Source organism: Numida meleagris, chromosome 3 (assembly GCF_002078875.1).
Source record: "Numida meleagris isolate 19003 breed g44 Domestic line chromosome 3, NumMel1.0, whole genome shotgun sequence".
Lineage (NCBI taxonomy): Eukaryota > Metazoa > Chordata > Aves > Galliformes > Numididae > Numida > Numida meleagris.
The window spans coordinates 93,260,002-93,282,975 of NC_034411.1; the positions used below are offsets into that span (position 1 = coordinate 93,260,002).

Consider the following 22,974-nt stretch of genomic DNA (forward strand, 5'->3'; position numbering starts at 1 on the left):
GATACTGATGGATGCAAACTCTGCTGTTCATCTTTATTATATCACCAGCCAACATATGAAATGCTGCACAAAGTGAAGATAAATGAAATTATTCAAATAAAGAACTGTCTTAATTCCTGTTACAAGATGCCTTTTTATTTAAAAGAAAGAAGTAGGGAAAATGAAGCATAAATGTATTTTACCATCAGTTCTAGTATATGTTATTAGTAGCTCTGGAAATCCAGATTTGTATTATCTGTATTGTCAGTCACAGAATAATTTGGATTGAAGGGAACCTCTCAAGGTCATCTGATTCAATGCACTGTTCAGAGCAGGTTTAACTACTCAGGCCAGTTACTGCAGGCTTTTTCTGTTCAAGTTCAGAACAAGATAGAAGTTCACCCAAGATAGAATTTCCACCACCTCTCTTGGCAGCCTCTTCTAATGCATAATCATTATTGCTGTGATATTCTTTACAGTCAGGCTCAACTGGAATTTTTTTAGCTTCAAGTAGGGACACACCTCTCATGTGTTGTGCATCTCTGAGAGCAGTCTGGTTGTTTTGTATATAATCCTCCTTTAGGTTGGCAGGCTTTGAAACTATAATGAGTGACTTCTTTTTACTCTGAAAAAAAAAAAAAAACTCTGAGACTTTGATCTACAGTAATAGAAACAGTTACAATAAGATAAACTGATAAAAATATCTTATTATGCTATATTTATTAAGAATTATCTGTAGCCGTCCCAGATCTCAGCTAGCATGTGAAAAGATTTGCTTTATCTCCATGCAAAACTCGAGGGCTGCTGGCATGCTTCAGTCAGTTGTTACATATGCATTCTTCTTGTTCCTTTTGGGAAAAGATTACATACTGAGCAATGCAAAAAGTTAAAAGTTTCAACTCTCTCTTTTCTGTTAATAAATAAAAAAGTAATCTTTTGCTTTTTAGCTACCTATTCCTTATAGCCTGCCTCCTGTTCACAGAAGTGTAGAATTGGGCATCACCTGATGCCATGGAGTATTAATTCATACTTTTTCCTCTCTTACGTGAGATTTCTTGGCTTATATTTCCATTGGCTCTATAATTCCACTGACCAAGAAGTTATACTTTAATACTAATTTAGTTATTCCTAAGACTGTAAAAGACACTTAAAACTGATGGACTTAGGACTGAAATTTATACAACATCCTTTAAACAAAAAGCTTTCCCTAAAGGCTAGACATGTTATAACCAACAGGGTAGCGATTATTATTTCTAGTAAAATTGTTTGATTGACATTCCACCTCCAATACATTTTTATGGAAAAGCTGTTATATTATTTTTCAAAGTGTTTTTTGATTATTTACCTAGTCAGTTATCTGATGCTGTTTTTATACAGTTCCTGAGAGGGCAGTATGAACAACAGATATGGCACATTGTCTGGCCAAATCAGCTAAGTGAAATTTACTTTTTCCTCATTTCAGATTTTTTTATACTCATGGTCTTTAACAAAGGCTGTGGACTATATATTAATTTAATTAGTAAATATAACGGCTAAGAAAGTGATCAAAACTCAGTTATTTCTAGATTCTAGTTTTCGTTGATCCTGGACCATAGTGGAAGATGGAATCTCTGTATTCCAGTCCTAGGTGATGGCACTGTAATTCTTCTGAGATGTTCCATGATATCTTTTCATGCCAACATAAGGGTGCATGGTTCTAACTGTGTCATCTGAATTGCTAGATAGGGTCATTAACCATAATTCATCACCTTCTGCTGATAAGGTTGCTGCGTGCACTGTCCTAAGTATGTTGTTTCTTCTGAATTCTGCCTGGAAAAAAATCTTGTTCAGGCCTCTCCTGCAGTTTAAAATCCATGTTTCTAGGAAATGAGCTAGGAAGTGAGTCCATTAAAAGGTGGACTGCAACCTATAACCACTGGGAAAGTGGAAATGTGCTACCAGTCAGTGAGAAGTGAGGGTTGTGTGAGCAGAAGTGGGAATCTTGGTACATGGTAGAATATTAAACACTTGCAGCTTAAATTGCTGAAGAAGTTCCAGGAATGGAGAGAGTGAGCTGAGAAAATCCTCATGTGTGCTCTCTCCCCATCTTTGTTCAGGACACAACTTCCTGAAAGATTTCAAATATTGTTCACTGCATCCTCTTTTGTTTCTTTTTGATGTACAGTGACCAGCAGGAGCTCTGCATCTTATGGTACATTTTACTGGATCTCACAGTCTCACAAGATCTATTTCTTCAATCATTTTTTTATCTGATAACTTCCTTTTGGAAGCTTCAGGAGTTGCCGAAGAAGAGAAAGATTAGATATGGCTGGTATTTTAAGTACCTATCTTCTTTTCACTTCTTCTATCTGACCATATCTTCACTTGCATCCATGTGGGACAGTTTGTAGACTTCCCTTTAAGCTCTTCCTATTGCATTTTCTTGGTTTGATTCTTCTTTTCCCCCTGCATGTTTCCCAAACGCTTGGATGGCTAGCTCTGCTCTTGCTGACATTGTTGACTAAGACAGTCTTTTATTTTCTGTTGTTAACCTGCCATGTAGTATCTGTACTAAAACTGTTATCTTACTTTCAATGACTAAGGATACTTTTTCAGGCTATTCTCTCCAATAAACAATCGTGGAAATAAAGATTATTCATCTAACAAAAATGTACCCAGAACAATGCGGTAGTAAGTGAATGATTTATTTGCTTATGTTTTCCTAGCTTCCTGTTTAGCCACTTACGTTGCTTAAGGGTTAGTTTGTTTGCTGTTAATAATAGCCTATTGTTGTTGGAGTATGGGGGACTAGATGGGCTCAGGTACCAAAGAAATTTAGTGATGGCTGTATTCAATGTTGACGACTGATTTGGCATGTAGGTCCTGTAGTGGGGAGATGCCTGCTCCAGGAGAGAAGCCAGCACTGTGGTTCCTCATGCGACCTTCCTGCCCAGCAACAGGACAGTCCAGGAGGATGCCTCTAGAATTGGCACAGTGATTAAGTGGAAGAAATTAAAAAAAAACAACAAGCATCGACAATCTTTGTTTTCCAACCTATTCTAGCCACTGTGAATGAGCTTGTTTCTTAGAACATTTTCAACAAAATCTGAAAAAAAAAGAGCTATTCCAAATGTTCCTTCAGTTTGATATTTGGGAATAGTCTATATATTCATTAACATTTTCTTGCAGATTGACACAGATTAAGAAAATATGGTGCATATATATAGAATCTTTTCCAGATTTATCTATTTATATCAATGCGTGTGGAGTGCTTCAAGCACTATTTCTTTCTGAAATACCATTGTTCATTAAGATCATTCCTAATGAAAGATCTTCTTCCGCAAGTGCTAGTCTTACTTGTTAACAACTTGGTAATAAAGATAAAATAGTCAGGCATTACAAGGGATATAAAATCTTGTTACAAATCTAGCTAACAAAAATAAGGACTGTAATTGCCTTCTCACTTCGCCCATTAAGCTCAAGTCATGCCACTGCATATGAATGAATACAGATATAAAAGACCTCTGTAGATGTAAACTTTTCCGTGTAGACTATGGCTGTCAGCATCTTAGGTTGAGGCAAAATTATTTCTGCTTATTCATATTTTTCACAGCTTTTTCTGCAATGCAGTTGTTTGTGAACATATTTTTCCAAGATACAGATCCTGTTGCTGAGCTATATACATTGATGAGGTATAAAGCTGGTGGTTATGCTCTAACCCTCCTGCAGAGTAAATGTTACTCCATGTGTAGTAGTGTCTTTGGAATGAGACAAAACTTTACTTGGGTGTGTTAGGCAATATGGATTGTCTTTAATACTGGCTTTTAAGTGCTATGTAATGGAGAAGAGATAATTGTGACATTTGGCAAAGTAAGAGTTGGAACAGGTGACTGAATTAATTCAGTTTGAACCATGGCATTCAGGAAGGTATGTCAGTAGGAACAATCAAAGGGGTTTCCTAGGGCATGTTAGCTAATTCGGAAGTTGTTTTCGGAGATTAGGAGATACCATAGCTGAAGCTGTGCTGGATAAGATTGTTTAGTGATAAATGTAAAGAGGCTATTCGAATCACAACAGGAACAAATTTCTGAAGAATGCAAAGAACAGTGAAGAACCTTCTGTCTTGGCAGAAAGGAAGTCATCTTATGTATGGGAACTGTTTTTTACAGTTTCTGTTTGTTGGGTTTTTTTTTTCATAAGGAACATTTTCATTTTAAAACATCCAAAATAAATGAAAAAGTAAACAAGCTTTTTGCCTTTCAAAGATATTTTTATCTGTGTTCAAATTTCATGCACTGTATAATGCGTTTTTATGATAATAGATCTGTTGATAATCCATATCCTTGAAACATATATTATTATAGCATTATATAAAACTTTAATATTTCAAATTACAAATTCCATTATTCTCCTATATTTAGAAAAATCATAGTTCTAATCAGACTTCTGCAGTGAGTGTTTATCTCTGTGTTTCCCTTTCAGAGATTCCTGAATTGCAAGTTTGCAGAGAAAATGAACATTTTATAAAGTTTTGTTTAATATATTATCAGTGATATAGATGAGAGGATCAAGAGTGCCCTCAGTAAGTTTGCATATACCACCAAGTCGGGCAGGAACGTTGGTCTACTTGAGAGTAGGAAGGCTCCGCAGAGGGATCTGGATAGGTTGAATCCCAAATGAGCTTAACTTTTATAGCTTTCAACAAGGCTAAGTGCCAGGTCATGTGCTTGCGTTGTAACAACCCCGTGCAACACTACAGACTTGGGGAAGAGTCTGGAAAGTTGCATGGCAGAAAAGGACCCCAGGTTGCTGGTCATTAATTGACTAAACATGAGCCAGCAGCATGCTCAGGTAGCCAAGAAAGCCAACGTCATCCTGGCTTCAAACAAAAATGATGTGACCAGCAGGATTAGGGAAGGGACTGTCTAGCTATTCTCCAACTCAGGATATCTGTCATTCTATACTTTGTTTAATCCCAGAGTTCCTTTAAGACTAGAATGAATGCTATCAGACCCTGGTAATTTGGTACTGTTACCTAGTCACTTTGCTTCTAAGATGATTTCAAATTCAGATCCGTACATCTTTTATGCTACAGTGAATGTTTGAGGAACTTCTCGTGCCTCTTTTACACACAGCCCTAATGAAAAGTGTTATTTTATCTTCCCTTCCTCTGAGTATACCTTTTATATCTTGATCATAAATCAGCCCTGTGATTTCTTTGGCAGACCTCCTGCTCCTGATAGACTTGAAGATTTATTATTAATTGTGATTGTTTTTGGCACCTATTGAACCTCTCCTTTCTGGTACTGCATAATTCTGTTTTTCACTTTACTTGTTTATGTTCCTTATTTTCCTGACTTTGTTTGAAGATGATGTCCATCACTCTTTTCGTCTAATAACCTTTCAACCTCCTGCTTAGCCATGTTGTTTCCCTTTTTTCTTAGTTAAACCTTTCTAATAAGTGCCATTCAGTCGCTCTGTGCTTCTAGTCTGGTAGCCTTAAGAACTCCTCATGTTGCCTATGAAATTTTAATTTTCTAAGATGCGCCCCTTCATTCTTCCTTTCAGCAAGCTTCCAAACTTTTGAACGCTTCCCTTTTAGCAATCACCACAGGATAAATGTTGAATAATAAGTGCATAGCAGTTGCCATTACAGAGTAGCTTTTCAACTATAGAATTTTTCACTATATCCTGCATGCTATTCAACAGTAGGGCAAGTATTTAGCCTAGTCTAGTGAGGCTCCATGAAGCAGCAATGGATAGAGATCCACTTTTTATTATTGCAATATATCCTCATGAGTATTTGATCTGAAATTAAGAGAAGTCTGTTATCAGTGTTATATTTCTTATTCCTATTGCCTCTCTTCACATCTCAGTCACTGTAATCCTAGTCACTAATGCAGATTCTTGAATCCCTGGAGAATGTTTTACTTCTTGAGGTAGTTGGCTTATTAGTTTTGAGTCCTAAGTTCTATTCAGCACACAGCATTCACTGTGCTGGTTATCTAGCCTATTTTATCTTTATTAGATACTTTATATCCTGTTATTATAGTCTTTTTTTTCCTACATTTCCAGAGTGTTTATACCTGTCTTTAGTTCAGATTTGGTACAATTTTGGTTTACTTTCTAGCATTCTGTTTTACATTTCTTGTAAAATCACTGGAACTATCCTTCATTTCAGGATATAGAATACCTCTGTTTGTATCCTATCTTTGAAAGGCAAAAAGCTTGTTTACTTTTCCATTTATTTTGGATGTTTTTAAATGAAATCATGCATCAGGTTCTCTTTTTCCCTGAATTAATATAAACCTAATTCTGGCAAGGTGGGTGCTAGAGGAAAAAAAAAAAAAAAAAAGTTAAAAATTACTTGTGGACTTCAGTACTGAAATCAAAATTAATGTTTATCTGACTTAGTGAAATCATAAAATACCCAATCAAGATGTGTGCATGTAAAAATGATATATGAATTCTGATATAGAGAATAGCAAATATATATATATATAATTTTACACATTCAGGAACTGCCATTTTAGTTCTTGAAAGGTGTCATTATATGCACTATTGTTCAATATGTTGCAAAAAAGTTCTTCTAAACTCTGTAATTACTGTCAGTGGATGAACTGATTATTGTGTTGTCAGTCACCATGATTTGCACACTAACGAAACATCAAATTCAGTGTAGTATTAAACATATGATAGGTTGCTACAGAAATATATCAATAAATGTTTATCTTCTTTTTGCACTTAAACATGAAACGCAATAAAATAATGCAGACAATCACAAAAAGTCTTTTAGCATATGCTGCAAAAAATAGCAAATGACTGAAGATAATGATTAGAAGACATTGGTATTTGTGATGGAAAAATGAGAATAAATATCATGTGCAAGCCTGACAGCAGCCAAAGAAAATAAATCAGCTATGAAAACATGCATCTCAAATCTGTTCATAGTTTTCTCGTGAAAACATTTGTTGAAACAAAGCAAAATCAAGTGAAAATTTCTCTTTAGGAAGAATATCACATCAGTGGTAGAAAAGTATACTGGAAGTCTGCATTGCAGAGTTCATTGAACAGCTATGCTCTCTGTGTTAACGAATTAAATAAATGCTATAAATCAATTTTGAAGGGTACTTCAGAACAGGACTTGATCATATAAATTCCAGGGTACCTTTGAAAATTACTAATTTTTTTAAGTAGAAAGCACTTTGAGGCACGGTGATTGCAGCAAGAGTGGGGTTGGTCTCTTCTCACTGGTGACAGGTGACAGGACAGGGGGAAATGGCCTCAAGTTGCACCAGGGGAAGTTTAGGTTGGATATCAGGAAAAACTTCTTTCTAGAAAGGGTTGCTAAGCACTGGAATAGGCTCCCCAGGGAGGTGGTCGAGTCACCATCCCTGAATGTGTTTAAAAACCATTTGGATGTGGTGCTCAGGGGTCTTTTCCAACCTGAGCAATTCTATGATTCTATAATTCTATCTTCTGTGCCTATTCAAATATCATGTTTTCACCTAAATTTATTTTTTTTTGCAATTTTTTAAAGCACAGAACTGTTACACTTCATAGACAACCAGTTGGTGGCTTGGGCTTAAGCATAAAGGTATGAAAAACTTCTTTCTTCTTTTAATTTTTAGTTTGACTAGTTCACTTCAGCCTTAATTGTGATCTCACTGTTAATATGCATCTTTTACAGGGTGGTGCTGAGCACAAAGTGCCTGTTGTCATATCAAAAATGTTTAAAGACCAAGCAGGTAAAATATATATTTCTGTTATTTAAATGTATTATGGTACTGTAGTATGCATGATTTTTTTTAGTATCAAATGTTCTATAAACTCAGAATATATTTATGACTCATTCCAGCATCACCACGTCTTTAAGCCTTTCTTTACATGTCCAGGTTATCCTTTGTGTTGAATTTAAAATCTGTAATCTGTTCAAGTCTTTAGGAACTGAGCTTGAAATTTTCCTGGTAAGTAACAGTTTCAGAAAACATGCATTTTACTGCAGTAAGACAGTTGTGTAGTAAACAAAACATTTAATGTTATTTGTGAAAACAAAACTATGACACAGGAAATGTATTGATACACTTAAGTTTAATAGCCCAGAGGATAAAAGAAAGAAACTGAACATATTTTTTTCACTACGCAGTAGTTCATTGTCACGTGGTGTGAATGACTTTGCCTAGCTGCAAACAGAGGGCGATTTGTAATGCTTATTACGAGCAGAGGGGAGGCCTCATGGTGGCTGCAGTTCCTCACAGTGAGCAGAGGGCAGCGCTGAGTTCTGCTCTGGTGGCAGGGACAGGGCCTGAGGGAGCGGCATGGAGCTGTGTCAGGGGAGTTGTGTTGGGCTGAGCGTTAGGAAAAGGTTCTGCATCAGAGGGTGGTGGGCATGGAACGGGCTCCCCAAGGTGGTGGTCACAGCACTGAACTGCCAGATTTCAAGGAGCGTTTGGACAACGTAAGTTTTGGATTTTGGGTGGTCCTGTGTGGAACCAGGTGTTGGACTCAATGATCCTGTGGGTCCCATCCAACTCAAGATATTCTGTGATCGTGATCATAACATAATGATATGATTGTAATGCTTTAATTTTGCAGGATATCTAATAATGTTAAGGGATATCTAATAATTTAAAGGGAAAGAAGAGCGATATTCTATGCATATGTACATTCTTGCTTCCCATATATGCATACATACATACATGTGTACTTAAATATAAATATTTATATGAAGAGATATACGGAAAAATATCCATGTTGGATAGAAAGAGAGGTAATGTTAAGCATGAGAGAGACAAATTTATCTCAAACTGCATTTTGGACTGAAAATCTGTATGTTTATAATGTGAATAAATTAATAGCGGATTATACAAGGTACTAATAGTGGTGAAACTGATAAGGTAGCTTCACAGGTGGCTTTGAGATGAGCAATGAGATGAGTTGCTACTTCAACAGATATGTTGAATTTTTAAAAAATTGTCATACAAAATCATTTGAAAATAGAATTTTTCTATGGGGGATTTTACTAATTAGTTTCCTTAAGTAAAATGCCTGAACTTATGTGAGTAAAACACTTACTATTGAATAAATTGTTGATTTCTTAAAATATCTGATAACTTGTTATACCTTTTGTGAAATTTAATAACTGTTATATTTCAGAAGGATAAGGTTAAGTAGTCCTTCACTACTGGAGGCTCATGTCCAAGTGCATTATGAATCACAATAAAGACTCTCCTGAATTTTCCCTCAGCCCCCATGGTCTTCAACAGTATTGAGAAAAAGTGAGTTTTGCTGATGCTGCTGACTCATCCCTGAATTTAGGCTCTTTACATTCCTCTGTGGATTCTATCTTCTATTCTAACAAAATTTATGTTTTTTTCGTACCGCTAAAGCTTTTGTTAAAGTTAATTTTAGAGGAACAGAAGTCCTGTCATAGACTGAATGAGAAAAAGTAAATGCAAACACGTTAATAAATTCTAAATTAAAGTGATATAATTAGCCTCAGAGTCATTTTAATTCCATATAAAATCACTTCCAAAGGTAGGATTTTTTTTTCCTTTTGCTCATGTGTCCAGTTGTCCTGTTGACTCAGAATATTAGCAACATTGCTAATAAACCCCTAGCTTTTATTTGAAAAGATAATATTGATGTTGAGGATTCTTAGTAAGATTTTCCAGAACTGAATTATTCTTTCTCTAATTTTTTTCTCAGATGAAATTTAACATAGTATTGATTTTCCTTTTTGAATCTAAGGTAGAGTCAATCACTAGATAACAGCGTTGGTGTTTTGTTAATAGCTTCTAGATTTGCATTATTTTAATAAGTGTGTTATAATCAGTATTAACCGTTTATTTATGGTAATGACTGCAGTAATTTCACAGTCAAAAAAGTGTAGAGTACTATTCTTAGAGAAGCATAACCTAATATCTTGAACTTGGAAAGGAATCGGATTGTTCAGGCTTACTTGATATACAGTGGACGTGTAAGAAAATTTGTCAGATACATGAAATATACCTGAAAGAATTCTTATATAAAATAAAGGAGTAAATTCTACAAGCTTTCCTATGTTTAAAAATTTCTGTCTGATATTTGTTATTCCTATCCATAATTACTAAGTAAACATGAACTTGCAGAAGGGTAGAGGCTATAAATAGTAACAGACTTTGAAATATAACTTATTTATAAGTGCAGGTGACTTTTGCTGCATACAATACTGGATATTTTAATTGTTAAAACATTATATTATTATGGTCAAGCAATTTAATTTCTATTTTATGTTACAGAGTTACCAAGCTAGCAGTCACTTTTGGTTACCTTGATACAGATTTCCATCCTTGTGAGTGTTGCTGTAATAATCTGACTGCTGCTTGCGAGCTCTGCCTGTATCTCATAAAAAATGTGATGTCAAACAAGCAGCAATGAAGAAACAGAACAGTGGGTACAGCTCAATGAGGCATGATTAAAATAGATAAAATTGAATAAAACCTGGCGGAATAAGGATAGTTTACATTTTGCCAGTTTCACAAAGGATCCTCTCTTGAGAGCCAAATTGGCTCTTGAACTTAAATTTGAAAGCATTTTCCCACCTTCTGTGATAAAAGGTGACTTAATATTTAATGCCTTTAGTCCATTTCTGAAGGGAGTTCACATATACCCTGACAGGATTAGAACAAACTCAGGACATTCAGCCACTGAAACATTCTTGGCTTGAAACCCTGCACTCTCCAAACACAGACTGTATCCAGCTATCACATCCTGGCTGCCTGCACTCAGGACCATCTGTTTGGAGGACACAGTGTCAGTTTGATGAGGGCTTATAGCAGTTTCACATACAAAGATGATTTGATATGGAAGCATATGTGATGCTGCTCACATAAGTATTTTTTCTGTGTTGACTCAAGTTGTCCACAAAGTTGTTACAACTAGAGTAGCCAAGCGTAGTCTGGATAAATCATTGGGCATGGTGTGAGATTACAAACAAGCTGCACAGCGTGGTGGTGATATTCATAGATTATTCTTCATTTCTACAGCTCTACTTAGCCTGGCTCCAGGAGCCTTACAGTTTCACTTTAATAAGATCAAGATTAAGAAAGATTTAAGCCCAGGCAGAGGGCTTTGTAAGGAAGTCAGAATGGATCAAAAACTTGCTATGACTTACGCCGATTAAAGTGAATGTTAAATACAAGGCCATCTCTGAACATAAGAACATACTTAAGGTGCAATGATATGAATAGGAGTCATTCTATATTTAGTGTGATGCATATGGATATTTAAATTATTAAGCTGAACAATTTACACTATTGGTGTTTGTTGATTTGAAGCATGAGACTTAAATTAGTGACCTAAGTCTAAGGAGTGCTTTGGTTAAAAGGATGCAATGGTTAATTTTTATGTGTTTATTTAACTGAGCAGGTATGTCATTAAAATCTGATTTGGGAAATAGTTTTACAACAGTAACATTTTCTTTTCAGTTACCAGAAATTCATTTCCATTACCATACAGGAAGAAAATATAATGAAATATGTTTTATTTTGTTATAGAATGTGCTATTTTTCTTTTTATAGATTTAGAGATTGATGAATCCAAGACACACTTGTGTAGAGAAAGCCAAAGCATTCTCATTTTAAGTTAATTTGGAATTTGTTTTCATTCCTTTGGCTTGGCTAAAAATCAAGCACAATGAATTTGATATCCAACTCCAGATTTAAGCAGTCATTTGTATGCGTTCCCAAAATGGGATTTTATATATGTAAATGTATATATATACATGCATGCAGATATATATAAATGTGTGCATTAAGTTACTGATAGAGTAATGCTTTTCTGTTAAAATTTTATCATAAATTATATTAATAGGGTACATTAATCAAATTCTTAATGCATGCAAAGAAGATCAACTTCAATAAAAGATAATTATTTTTACTTAATTGCTATGTAAAAGTATAAAATGTAGCTGGGAATTTTAGTTCAGTTCTTTAGGTTTTTGTGATGAGTATCCTATTTGGAAGGTGCATTTTGCAGTTTATGAAACAACAAGGTTGATAAAATCTGAAATCTCTGTAATTTCAGTGGACCTCTAATATTATAGCTATTAATTATGTGTTCTAAACTTGAAACTAGAAACACGTATGAAAAAAGTGTTAGATTTCCTCAGTTATCATCTGCTCCAGTTAGCAGTTGAGTGAAAAAAACAGGACCTTAGGATTTCATTTACATTTACAATTTGTATTCTCTCTTCTGTTTCCCTTCTTCTGATGAATTGCAGAAATCTAATGAAATAAATTTTGTGTTACTTTTTGAATTCGTTACCGCTACCGTCCATACTGAAAAAAATGTATGTAGTAGTTTTTCCACATAGTGAAATTAAAGAACTACATCATGCATGTTCACTCACATAAATTGTTGAGGAGAGAACTGCTTGAAATCCTTCTAAGATGGATGGTATTTTGGACTCTGGATTTGTAGCTTTCTTTTATCACAGGGTTTTAGTACAAAAACTGGAGAAGCAAGCAGCTAGCCAGAAACCATCTTCAAATCTGTTACAAAGATTCCTACTGCAATGAAAAATACTAATTAAAGTCGGAATAAAACTCATTCAGATTATTTGGGCTGAATGAGTCAAGAATCATGCAGAATGTTTGATGGAAAGAGTAAATGTAATAAAATTTTTGGAGGTACTGTCATATGGAATAATATAAGAAATTTAATAACATCCTTCAGCAACTTCAGAAAAGTTCTATTTTTCATCTTTTCACGATTCTTATCTTTTCCTTACTAATTTCTGAACTAAAGACTTTATAGGCTAGTTTAGAAATTACATCTCTTCTTTTCTTGTATCTCTTTTAGCCCATGTACTTCAGTTATTTCAGGCATTCCCACTTAGTCTGCAAATTTATCTCCACCTCTAAAGTGTTTAAAACTTTCTTGCACTCTCTAACAGCATTCAATGGAAACTGTTACATATTTTTGTTAAGAAGACTGAAGATGCCAGATTTGCTATTAATTTATATCCTTACGTGATGTTACATATTCTTAACTTGTCTATGTTACTCAGCACAGTAAGACTTTTACAAGTGATATTAATCATATGTCTATTAGAACTAAGCATACTGTATCATCATAGAATCATAGAATGGCTTAGTTTGGAGGAAACCTTAAAGATCCTCTAGTTGCAAACCCCCTGCCGTGGGTAGGGTTGTCAACCACCAGATCAGGCTGCCCAGGGCCCCCTCCGAACTGACCTTGAATGCCTCCAGGGATGGGGCATCCACAACCTCTCACTGGGCAACCTGTTCTGGTGCCTCACCACTTTCTGAGTAAAAAATTTCTTCCTAACATCTAACCTAAATCTCACCTCTTTTAGTTTGAAGACAGTCCTCCTTGTCCTATCATTATCAGACTGTGTAAAAATTCAGTCCCCCTCCTGTTTATATGCTCCCTTCAAGTATTGGAAGGCTACAGTGAGGTCTCCCTGGAGCCTTCTCCTAGCTAAACAAGCCCTTTCTTCATAGGAGAGGTGCTCCAGCCCTCTGATCATCTTAGTTTGATCATCTTAGTGGCCTTCCTCTGGACTCAGTCCAACAGCTCCACATCCTTCCTGTACTAGGAGCCCCAGACTTGAATGCAGTACTCCAAATGGGTCCTCACAGGGACAGAGCATAGGGGGAGAATGCAACTTGCTGCTGGCCACTCCTCTTTTGATGCAGCCCGGGATACTGGGCTGCAAGAGCACGCTGCCTCATGTCCAGCTTTTCAGCCACCAGGACCCCCACATCCTTCTCTACAAGGCTGCTCTCAAGGAGTTCTTCTCCCAGTCTGCATACGTATCTGGAATTGCCTCAACCCAAGTGCAACACTTTGCACTTGGCCTCGTTAAACCTCATTAGATTCTCATGTACGTAACCTTCTGCCAGGCTGGATGGGGCCTTTAAGTAATAATATATTATTATTACTGTTATTTCTCACTTCTTTTTCTGTCTTAGGACATTGTTTTTATCTCAGTCCATGAGTTCTGATTTTTTTTTTTCTGATTCTCTCCTCATCCCCCTGGGAGGAGGGTGAATGAGCAAAGGGCTGTGTAGTGTTCAGCTGATTGCCAGGTTAAGGCAACAGGGACACACTGAAAATTAATAGAAAGTGAGATGGGAAATCACAGAGATAAACAGATGCAGATAGAAATATCAAAACAGTGAAGAAAAAAGACAGTAATGGAGCAGAGGAATTTGTATTTCAGCACAATACTGAATATAGCACTAAGAAATTGAAATATGTATGGTTAGAAATGTCCATCATTTCAGGTTTTTTTTTGCAGTGGGCTGACTCATTTACTGTTTTGGATTGGATTTTGCTGTGATGTACAATTTTGGGGAATGATTCTGCTTAATTTCCCATCTAAGAAAATCTATCTACTCTCAGTCTGGGATTGTTTGCTCCTCTTGTTGCCTATTCTTTTCAAGTTACACTGTTCCCATATCACTGTAGCTCCTGTAGCAACAGGAATTAGAAATCAATACCAAGGTTTCTTTCCACAAAAATGCTCCAGAAACATAGATGAGTGGCACGTGTAGGAAAAATTCTGAGAAAAATCAGCATCTGAGAATCAAATTATCAAACTAAATCCTATTTTCATTCCAGATATCTTTGTTTACAGCAGATACTTTCTTAACAAGTTAATAGTTGAATTTTGAATAAATATGTTAAAACAAATAAACATATTCAATAAACTCCTTTGTGCACCTTTACAAATCACAGAATTGTTGTGCTCGGAAGAAACCTCTTAAGATTATCTAGTCAACTTTTCTTCTCAAGTACCATTTGCTAGAACAGTTTGCCAGAGCTATGTCTAGTTGAGTTTTAATTATTTCCAAGGATGGAGACTTGACAACTACTTCTCAGTTTTTGGCTGTGCTCACAGCTGAAGTCATTTTTTCATGCTTCTTGTCCTGTAGGTGGGCACTGTGAGTTGAATCCATCTCTCTCTTCTTTATTCCCTCCTGTCGGGTCTTTGTGCACATTTATGAGATCCTCCTGACCCTTCCCCAGGCTGAATAGTCTCACCTCTCTCAGCCTCTCCTCACATGAAAGATACTACAGCCCCTTCATTTATGTGGCTCTTCACTGGACTTGCTTCAGTAAGATCACATCTTTGTTGTACTGGAGAGTTCAGAACCAGACACGACATTCCAAATATGTCTCAGCTGAGCAGAGGTAATGGATCACCTTCCGTGACCTGTGGGCAACACTTGTCTTTATGCAGATCAGGGTACTGTTGGCAAGGACCCATTGTTGACTGCTGGCCAACTTGTCTACCAGGACCCTTAGGTCCTTCTCAGTGCCCTTTTGGTAATAACAGCAGTATGCATGAATATCCAAAAGGCAAAGGAGTTTGCTTACAGTGTACTTTGTAAATTAGTCATTTCCAGGAATATATGAAGTTATTCTGAGTTTGCTAATACTTCTTAAATTGAACAAAATCAGAAGGAATTTAAAGTTGCAAGCATGTACGTTTTCCTAGAAGATTCTTGGTATCAGTTACATGCGCATGTTGCTGTATGCCAAACGGTAAGGAAATCTACATGTCAGTGTATTCAGTTTTTGATCAGATCTTCAGATGTTTCCTGGTGATATCTGTGGTGCCTGTATATCATTGTAGTTCTTGTTGTTCTTCATTTTCCAGACCAAACCAGTTTTATTTTCTATTAACTTTGCCGATACAATGCTTTATGTTATACAGCTAGGCAAAGCGACAGCTAAAATATTGTCTGCAAGAAGGCCTCAGCTTCTCAATGCTCCCTAATCTATTCAGAGTAGTATTTTTATTCACTGACCTTCTCTGAGTCAGATGGAGATTCATTTTGCCATTAAGACATTCATAATCAGGAGTATTGAGCTGGGAATTGCCAGGGAAATGGCAGTTTCTTTATCACTGCTGAATATCCTACTTCTTCAGCCATGTAAGGCCTGTTATTGACTCTCCAAATATGTTGTTCTTGCTGTATTCAGTCTCTGCCTACTCCAGAACCTGCCTTACCTCTCATCCTACACACATCTCACGTTAACTTGATTCTTAAAATGTATTGAGCTTCAGTTCTTCAGGCATGTGTACACTAAGGGTCTAGCAGTGAGTTCCTGACTGGGTCTATAGGTAGACACAGTACTTCTAGGAACACAAAATGATCAGTGATTGCCTACTCCATAGGCTACCCACTGAAAAGATTGGACAGAGAAGCATAGTTTCCCATGTACCACTGAATTTAGCATGGAGAACCTGGCACATTAGAACAATGACGTGGATATTTTATGAAACTTACTACTGACATACAGCTTTTTGTCACATGATAAACTGGACCCATATAAAGAGTAAGAAGACTAAGCTAAGGAAATGTCATGGTCAAGAAGAGAAATAAGGATAGAAAATTGGATTTTTTTTATTTAAATAAATGAAATAAATCTGAGTCCTGTAAAGGATATTCTATGTCTTAAAAACTTCCCTAACAAGGTAATAATGCAGTTCTGTTTTAAAATATTGATTACAAATGCAGTTAAAAAGCTGCTTATTTTCAAGAAAATATAAAAGTGAACAGTACCAGTGGTATCTTTATTGTCATGACTGTAATTATGTGCAATTCTTGAGAGAGAAGGAAAAAAAACCATCTAGATAATGTTATGAAGTCCCTTAAATTCTACATAGATACCAATTTCTCCATTTTTTTTCTTTCTAATTCACATACTTTCTTAACTATTCATTCAAATTATCTTTTTGTGGTGAAATACTTATGTATATATTTAAGCTTATGAACTGGGAGATTCATATAGTCAGCTTAATTGTATGCTTCAAACGGCATGCTTTTTGTGCATCACTAATACAATGTCAGAGGACTACAATGATGGATCAGTTTTTCTTGGCGATATATTTTCAAGTCTAACATACAAAGAATAAGAAATTTCGTATCTTCTTTAAAAGCCCCTTTAGGGTTATAGATGTTTTCCTTCTACTGCAGTGTCCCTTCTTAATTTTGTGAATATACAAAATTTAATCATTGTTTAACCTTTTTTAAAGATAATTAAGATGTAAAGGTGATTTAATGCTAGTTGTTGTAGCACACTCTTAATTTTCTTTTAAACTCTGATGCGCTTCTGCTTATTACTTCATTGTGTTTGTTTTCTTTCAAAAATCTTTTTTGACCATATGTAATTCATTACAAATAAAATATCATTTCAAGTCAAACTTCAGGAAGCATACTGAATTCCAGATAATCTGTATTTTCTGTTTCTCTGAATGAGGCTCTATGTTAGTTAGTATCTCAAAGCTCATTCTCAAGTGTTTTGTTTTTATGAATCACTACATATAGTGATTCATAATTGCAGAGTAGCCTTCCATAGACACCTTTGTATGAGAATGCTACCAGTGGGAAGCAAAGTTCTGTAGTAAGAGGAACATTGCACTTGTACAATGTTTTTTTGTTTTGATTTGCTTTGGTTTGTTTGTTTTTTTTTTCATTCAGAGAAGAATAATTTTAGAAAACATCAGTGGAGTTTGAGATGATATAACTATTTGTGTTCAGATTTAAAATGAGAGAGAGGAAAGCTCTCTTTTTGTCTCTTTACAAGGAGTTTTTCTGGTCACTTTAGTTCTAATATGCTTGTGAAATACGTTGTGATTTATGCATCGTAGTGACATGTTCTCTACAGTTGGATTTGTAGAGAATGTTTTTGTTATAAATCATCATGGATTTTAAATTATAGATCAAGCCAAAGTTTTTCATCACAGACTTATAACTATAGTTTGGCAGAGTACCATCACTGGCCACGATGACGACAGCCATGGAGGCATATACATTATTGTGTTAGTTTACAGTGTAATTCACTTTTGAAGCAAATGCTCTGATTCTCCATATTTTCTACGCTTTGTTTCATTTCACAGAGCATTTGGTATCCATCATGTAACTCTCTTCCTCCTGTTGACTTTATGTGGACAGCTTCAGTTGTGCATAGAGACTCTGCAAGCAGGATATAATTACACTGTGCACTTAAGCTATATATTTTTTGTGTAATGTATGTAGTAGATAGTGAGAGTTGTTGCAGTACTCATCACTGTGGGATGGCCAATAAGTCTTTTGACTGTCAAAAATCGGATGGGGAAAGTTCAGCCTCCATTGCTCCGTGGAAGGGATTTATTTTCAGTGTTGTTGAGTTACAATCCTTCAGCTACCTGTTTTAGTTCCTTGAGATTTTATACCTTTTCGAGGCATATCATGCTGTGTCATGTCAATCATCAATCCTTGAACTATATACTAGCTCTCAAGAACTAGATCTCAAGCACTTAGTTTGCGTTGGTAATTTTACTTTTTCTGTTTTGCATTGATCTGTCACACAAAACTTCACTTCCTGTTGTCTGGGTCCCTGCGCAGCTCATCCTAAGGCACACTGGCATCATACAACAATACTGTAAAGGACTGCAGAAGCAGACCTTAATTAAAAGTAATCAAATGGTCTCTGAAGCTTTAACCTCCTCCTCATGCAGTGCTTGAACAGCAGTTCCACCAGATGAAGTATTGGTGTATAAATTACTGACATCCTGAACAGAAATTTAGTTTTGAGATGCCTAATGTAGCATTTGTCACCTCTAGCAATACAAGTACCCACACAGTCTACTCTGAATTGCTTCTTGTGTTCAAGCTACTTTAGTTCAGTTGCCTTTGTGTGCATAGATAACCTTTTTCAATACCAGCTACTACAGATTGTGTGCATAAGTACAAAAAAAGGATGAAAAAAGTAAGGTAAAGACCTTTAGTACAACTTGTAGCATGGTTATTAAAATACGTGGTGAAATCTTTCCTAAATACTTTCCTCAGTATGCCTAATAAAAAGTGTCTTTTATCTGCCAAAAGAGTGATGAAAATTCTATAGGAAATATAGATTTAATGGAAAGAAGCTATTTTGTACCAAAGGTACAACATTTTTGGTGCAAAATCTATATTGTAGAAATGGTATGAATATTCTGTGTTGTTTTGCTGTTGTTAGTTTTCTTTCTTTCTTACCTCTGTTTTAAACTTTCAAAATACTATCTTGGTTAACATTCTTCAAAGTCTCAAGTGGGGACTCTACAAAATCATATGTAAGACTATCCATATGCTTCATTTAATCTTGTCAGTCTTTGCAGGATCAGAGACTTACTTTCAATTAAGTACTAAATTTCAAGAGGTAAACATCCCCAAATTGTCAAATTGTAACAAAATTAAAAAAAAAAAAAAAACCGCACTGGTGAATACACCTCAAAAATGCCATTGTTTGTGTCTACGTAGAATTTTTTTCTTTGCAGTTTCACTATATTATCCCCATTAATTTTGTAAGGCACTGAAATTAATTTTGTAAGACTGAAATAATATATTATCTTATGTTGAGGAACAAAGCTAACTCAAACTTCTTGTTGAAGATTTGTATTAAATTCTAGACACAACCTCTTTAATTATACCTGTCCCTGTAAATTTGTTCAAGGGAATGGAATTGCTAAGTAGTTTCAGAAATTCCCATTTCCCTTTTGTAGAATAATAATGGAAAGTGTGAATCACAGTTTCCACATAATTTAATGAAATCCTTCATTAGTGAGAAATGACTTTTGTATTCCATATTAAACAAGCTCTTCTTGCATAGGAAGTAGCTCTGTTAGTTTGTTTAAGATTACTAGGAACCTATTACCTTCATAGGATGAATACTGATTGCTGTGTTGTTATTTTCACAAGCAAATCAGTTTCTAATGATGCCTACAAACAGCATGCTAAACCAACTGCTGAAAGAGAATAAAACGTATATTTTCAGTATTTCTTTCAATTAAATTGTATTTTGTAATCCCACAGCTGACCAAACTGGAATGTTATTTATAGGAGATGCAATAATACAGGTCAGTAAACATTTGTTTTTACGATAACTATTTATTTCGGACCTGCCTTTATGTTTGTTTCATTAACTAGCTTACGCATTTCATTTTGTTCCTATTGTATCTCTGTTTTTAGGTTAATGGTATTAACGTAGAAAGTGCTACCCATGAAGAAGTGGTAAGTCCGTCCAGTCTGACTTTTTGGTAGCATGGAGAATATTCTGTGCCCATACCATTTTCCTTGAACCAGATGAGTTAATTTCTTTTTCTTTTCTGTGAAGACCAAATACTCTCTCTCGTTTGCTTCTGTTACATGCATGGTTATTAGGAGCTTGATTTTGTCTCTTGGTATGTCATAGTTTCTACATCCTTTCTTTGAGTTTTTGTCACATTAAGATATATTTAATTGTGGCACAAAAGTACTATCACAAAATCAAGTCTCCATCATTGTATAGTATAGTTTTCACATTCCTTAGATAAAATATTCAGAATACAAAATGAGACAAAGTGGAAGCATGATGTGAAGAATGCATACCTACTTTATTTATTATTTTTAATTAAAATTCCTAGTGTTGATTTTTGAGAAATTTAACAGTATTTAAATTTTGTTTAGTTTTGAGAAATTTTGAGATTATATTGGAATTAGCACAAGATGCTGACTCTTGGGAATGTATTCGTTTTCATGTTACTGTTCAAGAAGTGTTCCAAAGCATGTCATTGAGTTCTGGGGAGATACTGTACAATAAGAGATTATGGCTTATAAAGATCAGATGATTATCTGATATTTTTAGGTCATGAATTCCAGAAAATGTTATATACTTAAAAGGAAAATTTGTTAATTTTTTTATAGAATTAAGATGGCAAGAACTTCTCATGATAACATGGTAGCTTCTCAAACTCCCTTATCCATCTTTCAAAAGGTGACAAATCTCAGTGTTTTGGGGGAGAAAATAAAGTGGGTAACTATTTTCAGCTTCTAATTTTTTTGAATATATATAATTCCTTCTGTAGCATTTTAATTGTTTAGATGCTTGCAGTCAAACCTCAAAAGAGAAAACACCAGTTGCTGTGTATTACCTGTCAGAGTTTATATGAGAGGTAAGGCAAAGGTTGCTAGATGAGTTTCCAGAATATTTTTACTGTAACTTATTCTCTAGCGTGTCTAAGATGAATATCTGAGGGCAGTGTTCTGGCAGAATTTCTTGCAGTTTCTTCTCCACTTCATGCTCTATCTCAAATAGAGAATCACTTCTACTTCAGCCCTCAGACTAATCTATTAACATTCACAGAAGGAAGGAATGGGTTGAGAACCTGTTGGTTTTGAAAGCCACTACACCAAATCACCATCTTTTGGGTGGATGTATCTAAGTATCCATATTCTCTGTGATACTGTGAACCAGCAATAACTTTGACCCATCCTTCTCCTGTACATCTCTTCTAACAGTTCTAACCCGTATGACCTTGATAAGTCACTGCCTCTGCTGCAGTGCTGAATGCTGATTTGGTGATGGCTGATCTAATGCATAGTATCTTCAAGGATTTTTCTAGGGATTCATACCAAATCTTATAATTAGAAAATTATATTGGATTTCATTTGAAAGGGTAGTGGATGTATGCCATTCTCACTGACTTAAGGAAATGCAGGGGTTAAAAGTTTATATATTTTTTCTCTTATTCTTTTAGTTATTCTATGTATTTTTGAAGCATGGTTTTCAAGTGTTTCATCTAACCCAAAGCAAACTGATTTACTGAATAGTCATTGGTTTTTAACTGGTTTATTTCATTCATAAGATGGACTATATGCAGATAAAGCCAGTTATTACCCCCGAATGAATCTATTCAGGCAAATAGATTAAAAAAAACTATCCCCATTGCCTTTTTATTGACGTTGCCTGTCAACCCACTGACAAATGTAATTCAGAGTAGCATCTGTAGCAATCATCAATGACATGGGCTTTAACAGTCTTATCAGCATGTTATATGGGGAAAGAAACAAATCTTTCTTTTATTACTAGGAGATGATCTCTCTAGGTCAAGATAAAGTGTAGTTGCATGATCTTGTAGTCCCTTTCTTGCTGTTGATTAAAACTACCAGAGGCTGAACCTCTGAAATAATTAGATGGAATGTCACAGAGCACAGAATCAGGTCTGTTTTATGTTGGTGAACTTCCTTCCACATAAAAAATTCTAAGCTTCCTGAAAATTATTCACCACAAAATGGTTAGTTACTTCCTTTAAGGACTGTTTTTCAGTGCTAAGAAGCATTCCAGAAGTGCCAATATAATACAGCCGTACTACAGTGGTGAGGAGTGATAGAGAAATGCATTTTGTTACTCTTTGCACTGTCCATGGGAATTCAGTGGGATCATTAAACAAAACTTTCTGGAACAACTGTAACAAGTATGGCTGAAGGAAGAAGCAGAAGGAAAAGAGGTGTCAGTGTACCTGGAGACAGATCTGTAAGAAGACATTTCTGCTACCACAGCCTGCTATCAAAATCAGAGTGGGGTTAGATAAATGGTTCAAATGGTAGAGCAAGGGATTAATTCTGTGAGATTTGGTGGGTATGGGGTGTGAGCAAGCAGCTGCATGGGTAATCCACTACAGGCTACTAAATGGATGTTACCACAATGGTACACCATCAAAGGGCAAAAGCAAGAGCATTTTCATTTGTTTTCTGAGAATAGTAGGAAAGGAAGCCAGTTTGTTGTGTTTACTGCCTACCACCTTCACAACTGACACTCTGAGGATAGTTATGTAAATAGCTGATCGTAATTGCACTGAACACCTGTTGGTTTTTTCTTGACCCTTGAGCAATTCTGAAAGGTGCTTGCTTCTCTGCAGGCAAAACAGCTGGCTGGTCTGCTTGCAACAATTTCACAACAAACTGGCTTTCTTGTTTTTCCCTCCTTATTCCATGAATTTGCTTTTGTTCACAACTCTTCAAGCTGCTACTGACTTGCAATCACATCTTAGTTCAGGCTAGTGGTATGGATGTATACATGAATAACTGGAAATCAGGACCGAGGAGAATCCCTCTTTCACAGTAGGTAATACAATAGACTGTGAAAAATTGAAAATAATTTATATTCCTTGAAAAATAAGTTTATTTTTAGAAGTAGTATATTAGTGTGGAAAGACTA

General features: G+C 35.6%; 1 protein-coding gene across 1 annotated transcript in view; it reads left to right on the forward strand.

Moving 5' to 3' along the window:
• SNTG2 (syntrophin gamma 2) overlaps positions 1-22,974 on the forward strand; it is a 232,263-nt gene that overhangs the window by 98,421 nt on the left and 110,868 nt on the right. The window contains exons 3-6 of the mRNA XM_021392018.1: positions 7,499-7,555; positions 7,649-7,706; positions 19,812-19,855; positions 19,968-20,009. Of these exons, the coding sequence (XP_021247693.1) occupies positions 7,499-7,555; positions 7,649-7,706; positions 19,812-19,855; positions 19,968-20,009 (201 nt within the window). The remainder of the gene's footprint in view (positions 1-7,498; positions 7,556-7,648; positions 7,707-19,811; positions 19,856-19,967; positions 20,010-22,974) is intronic.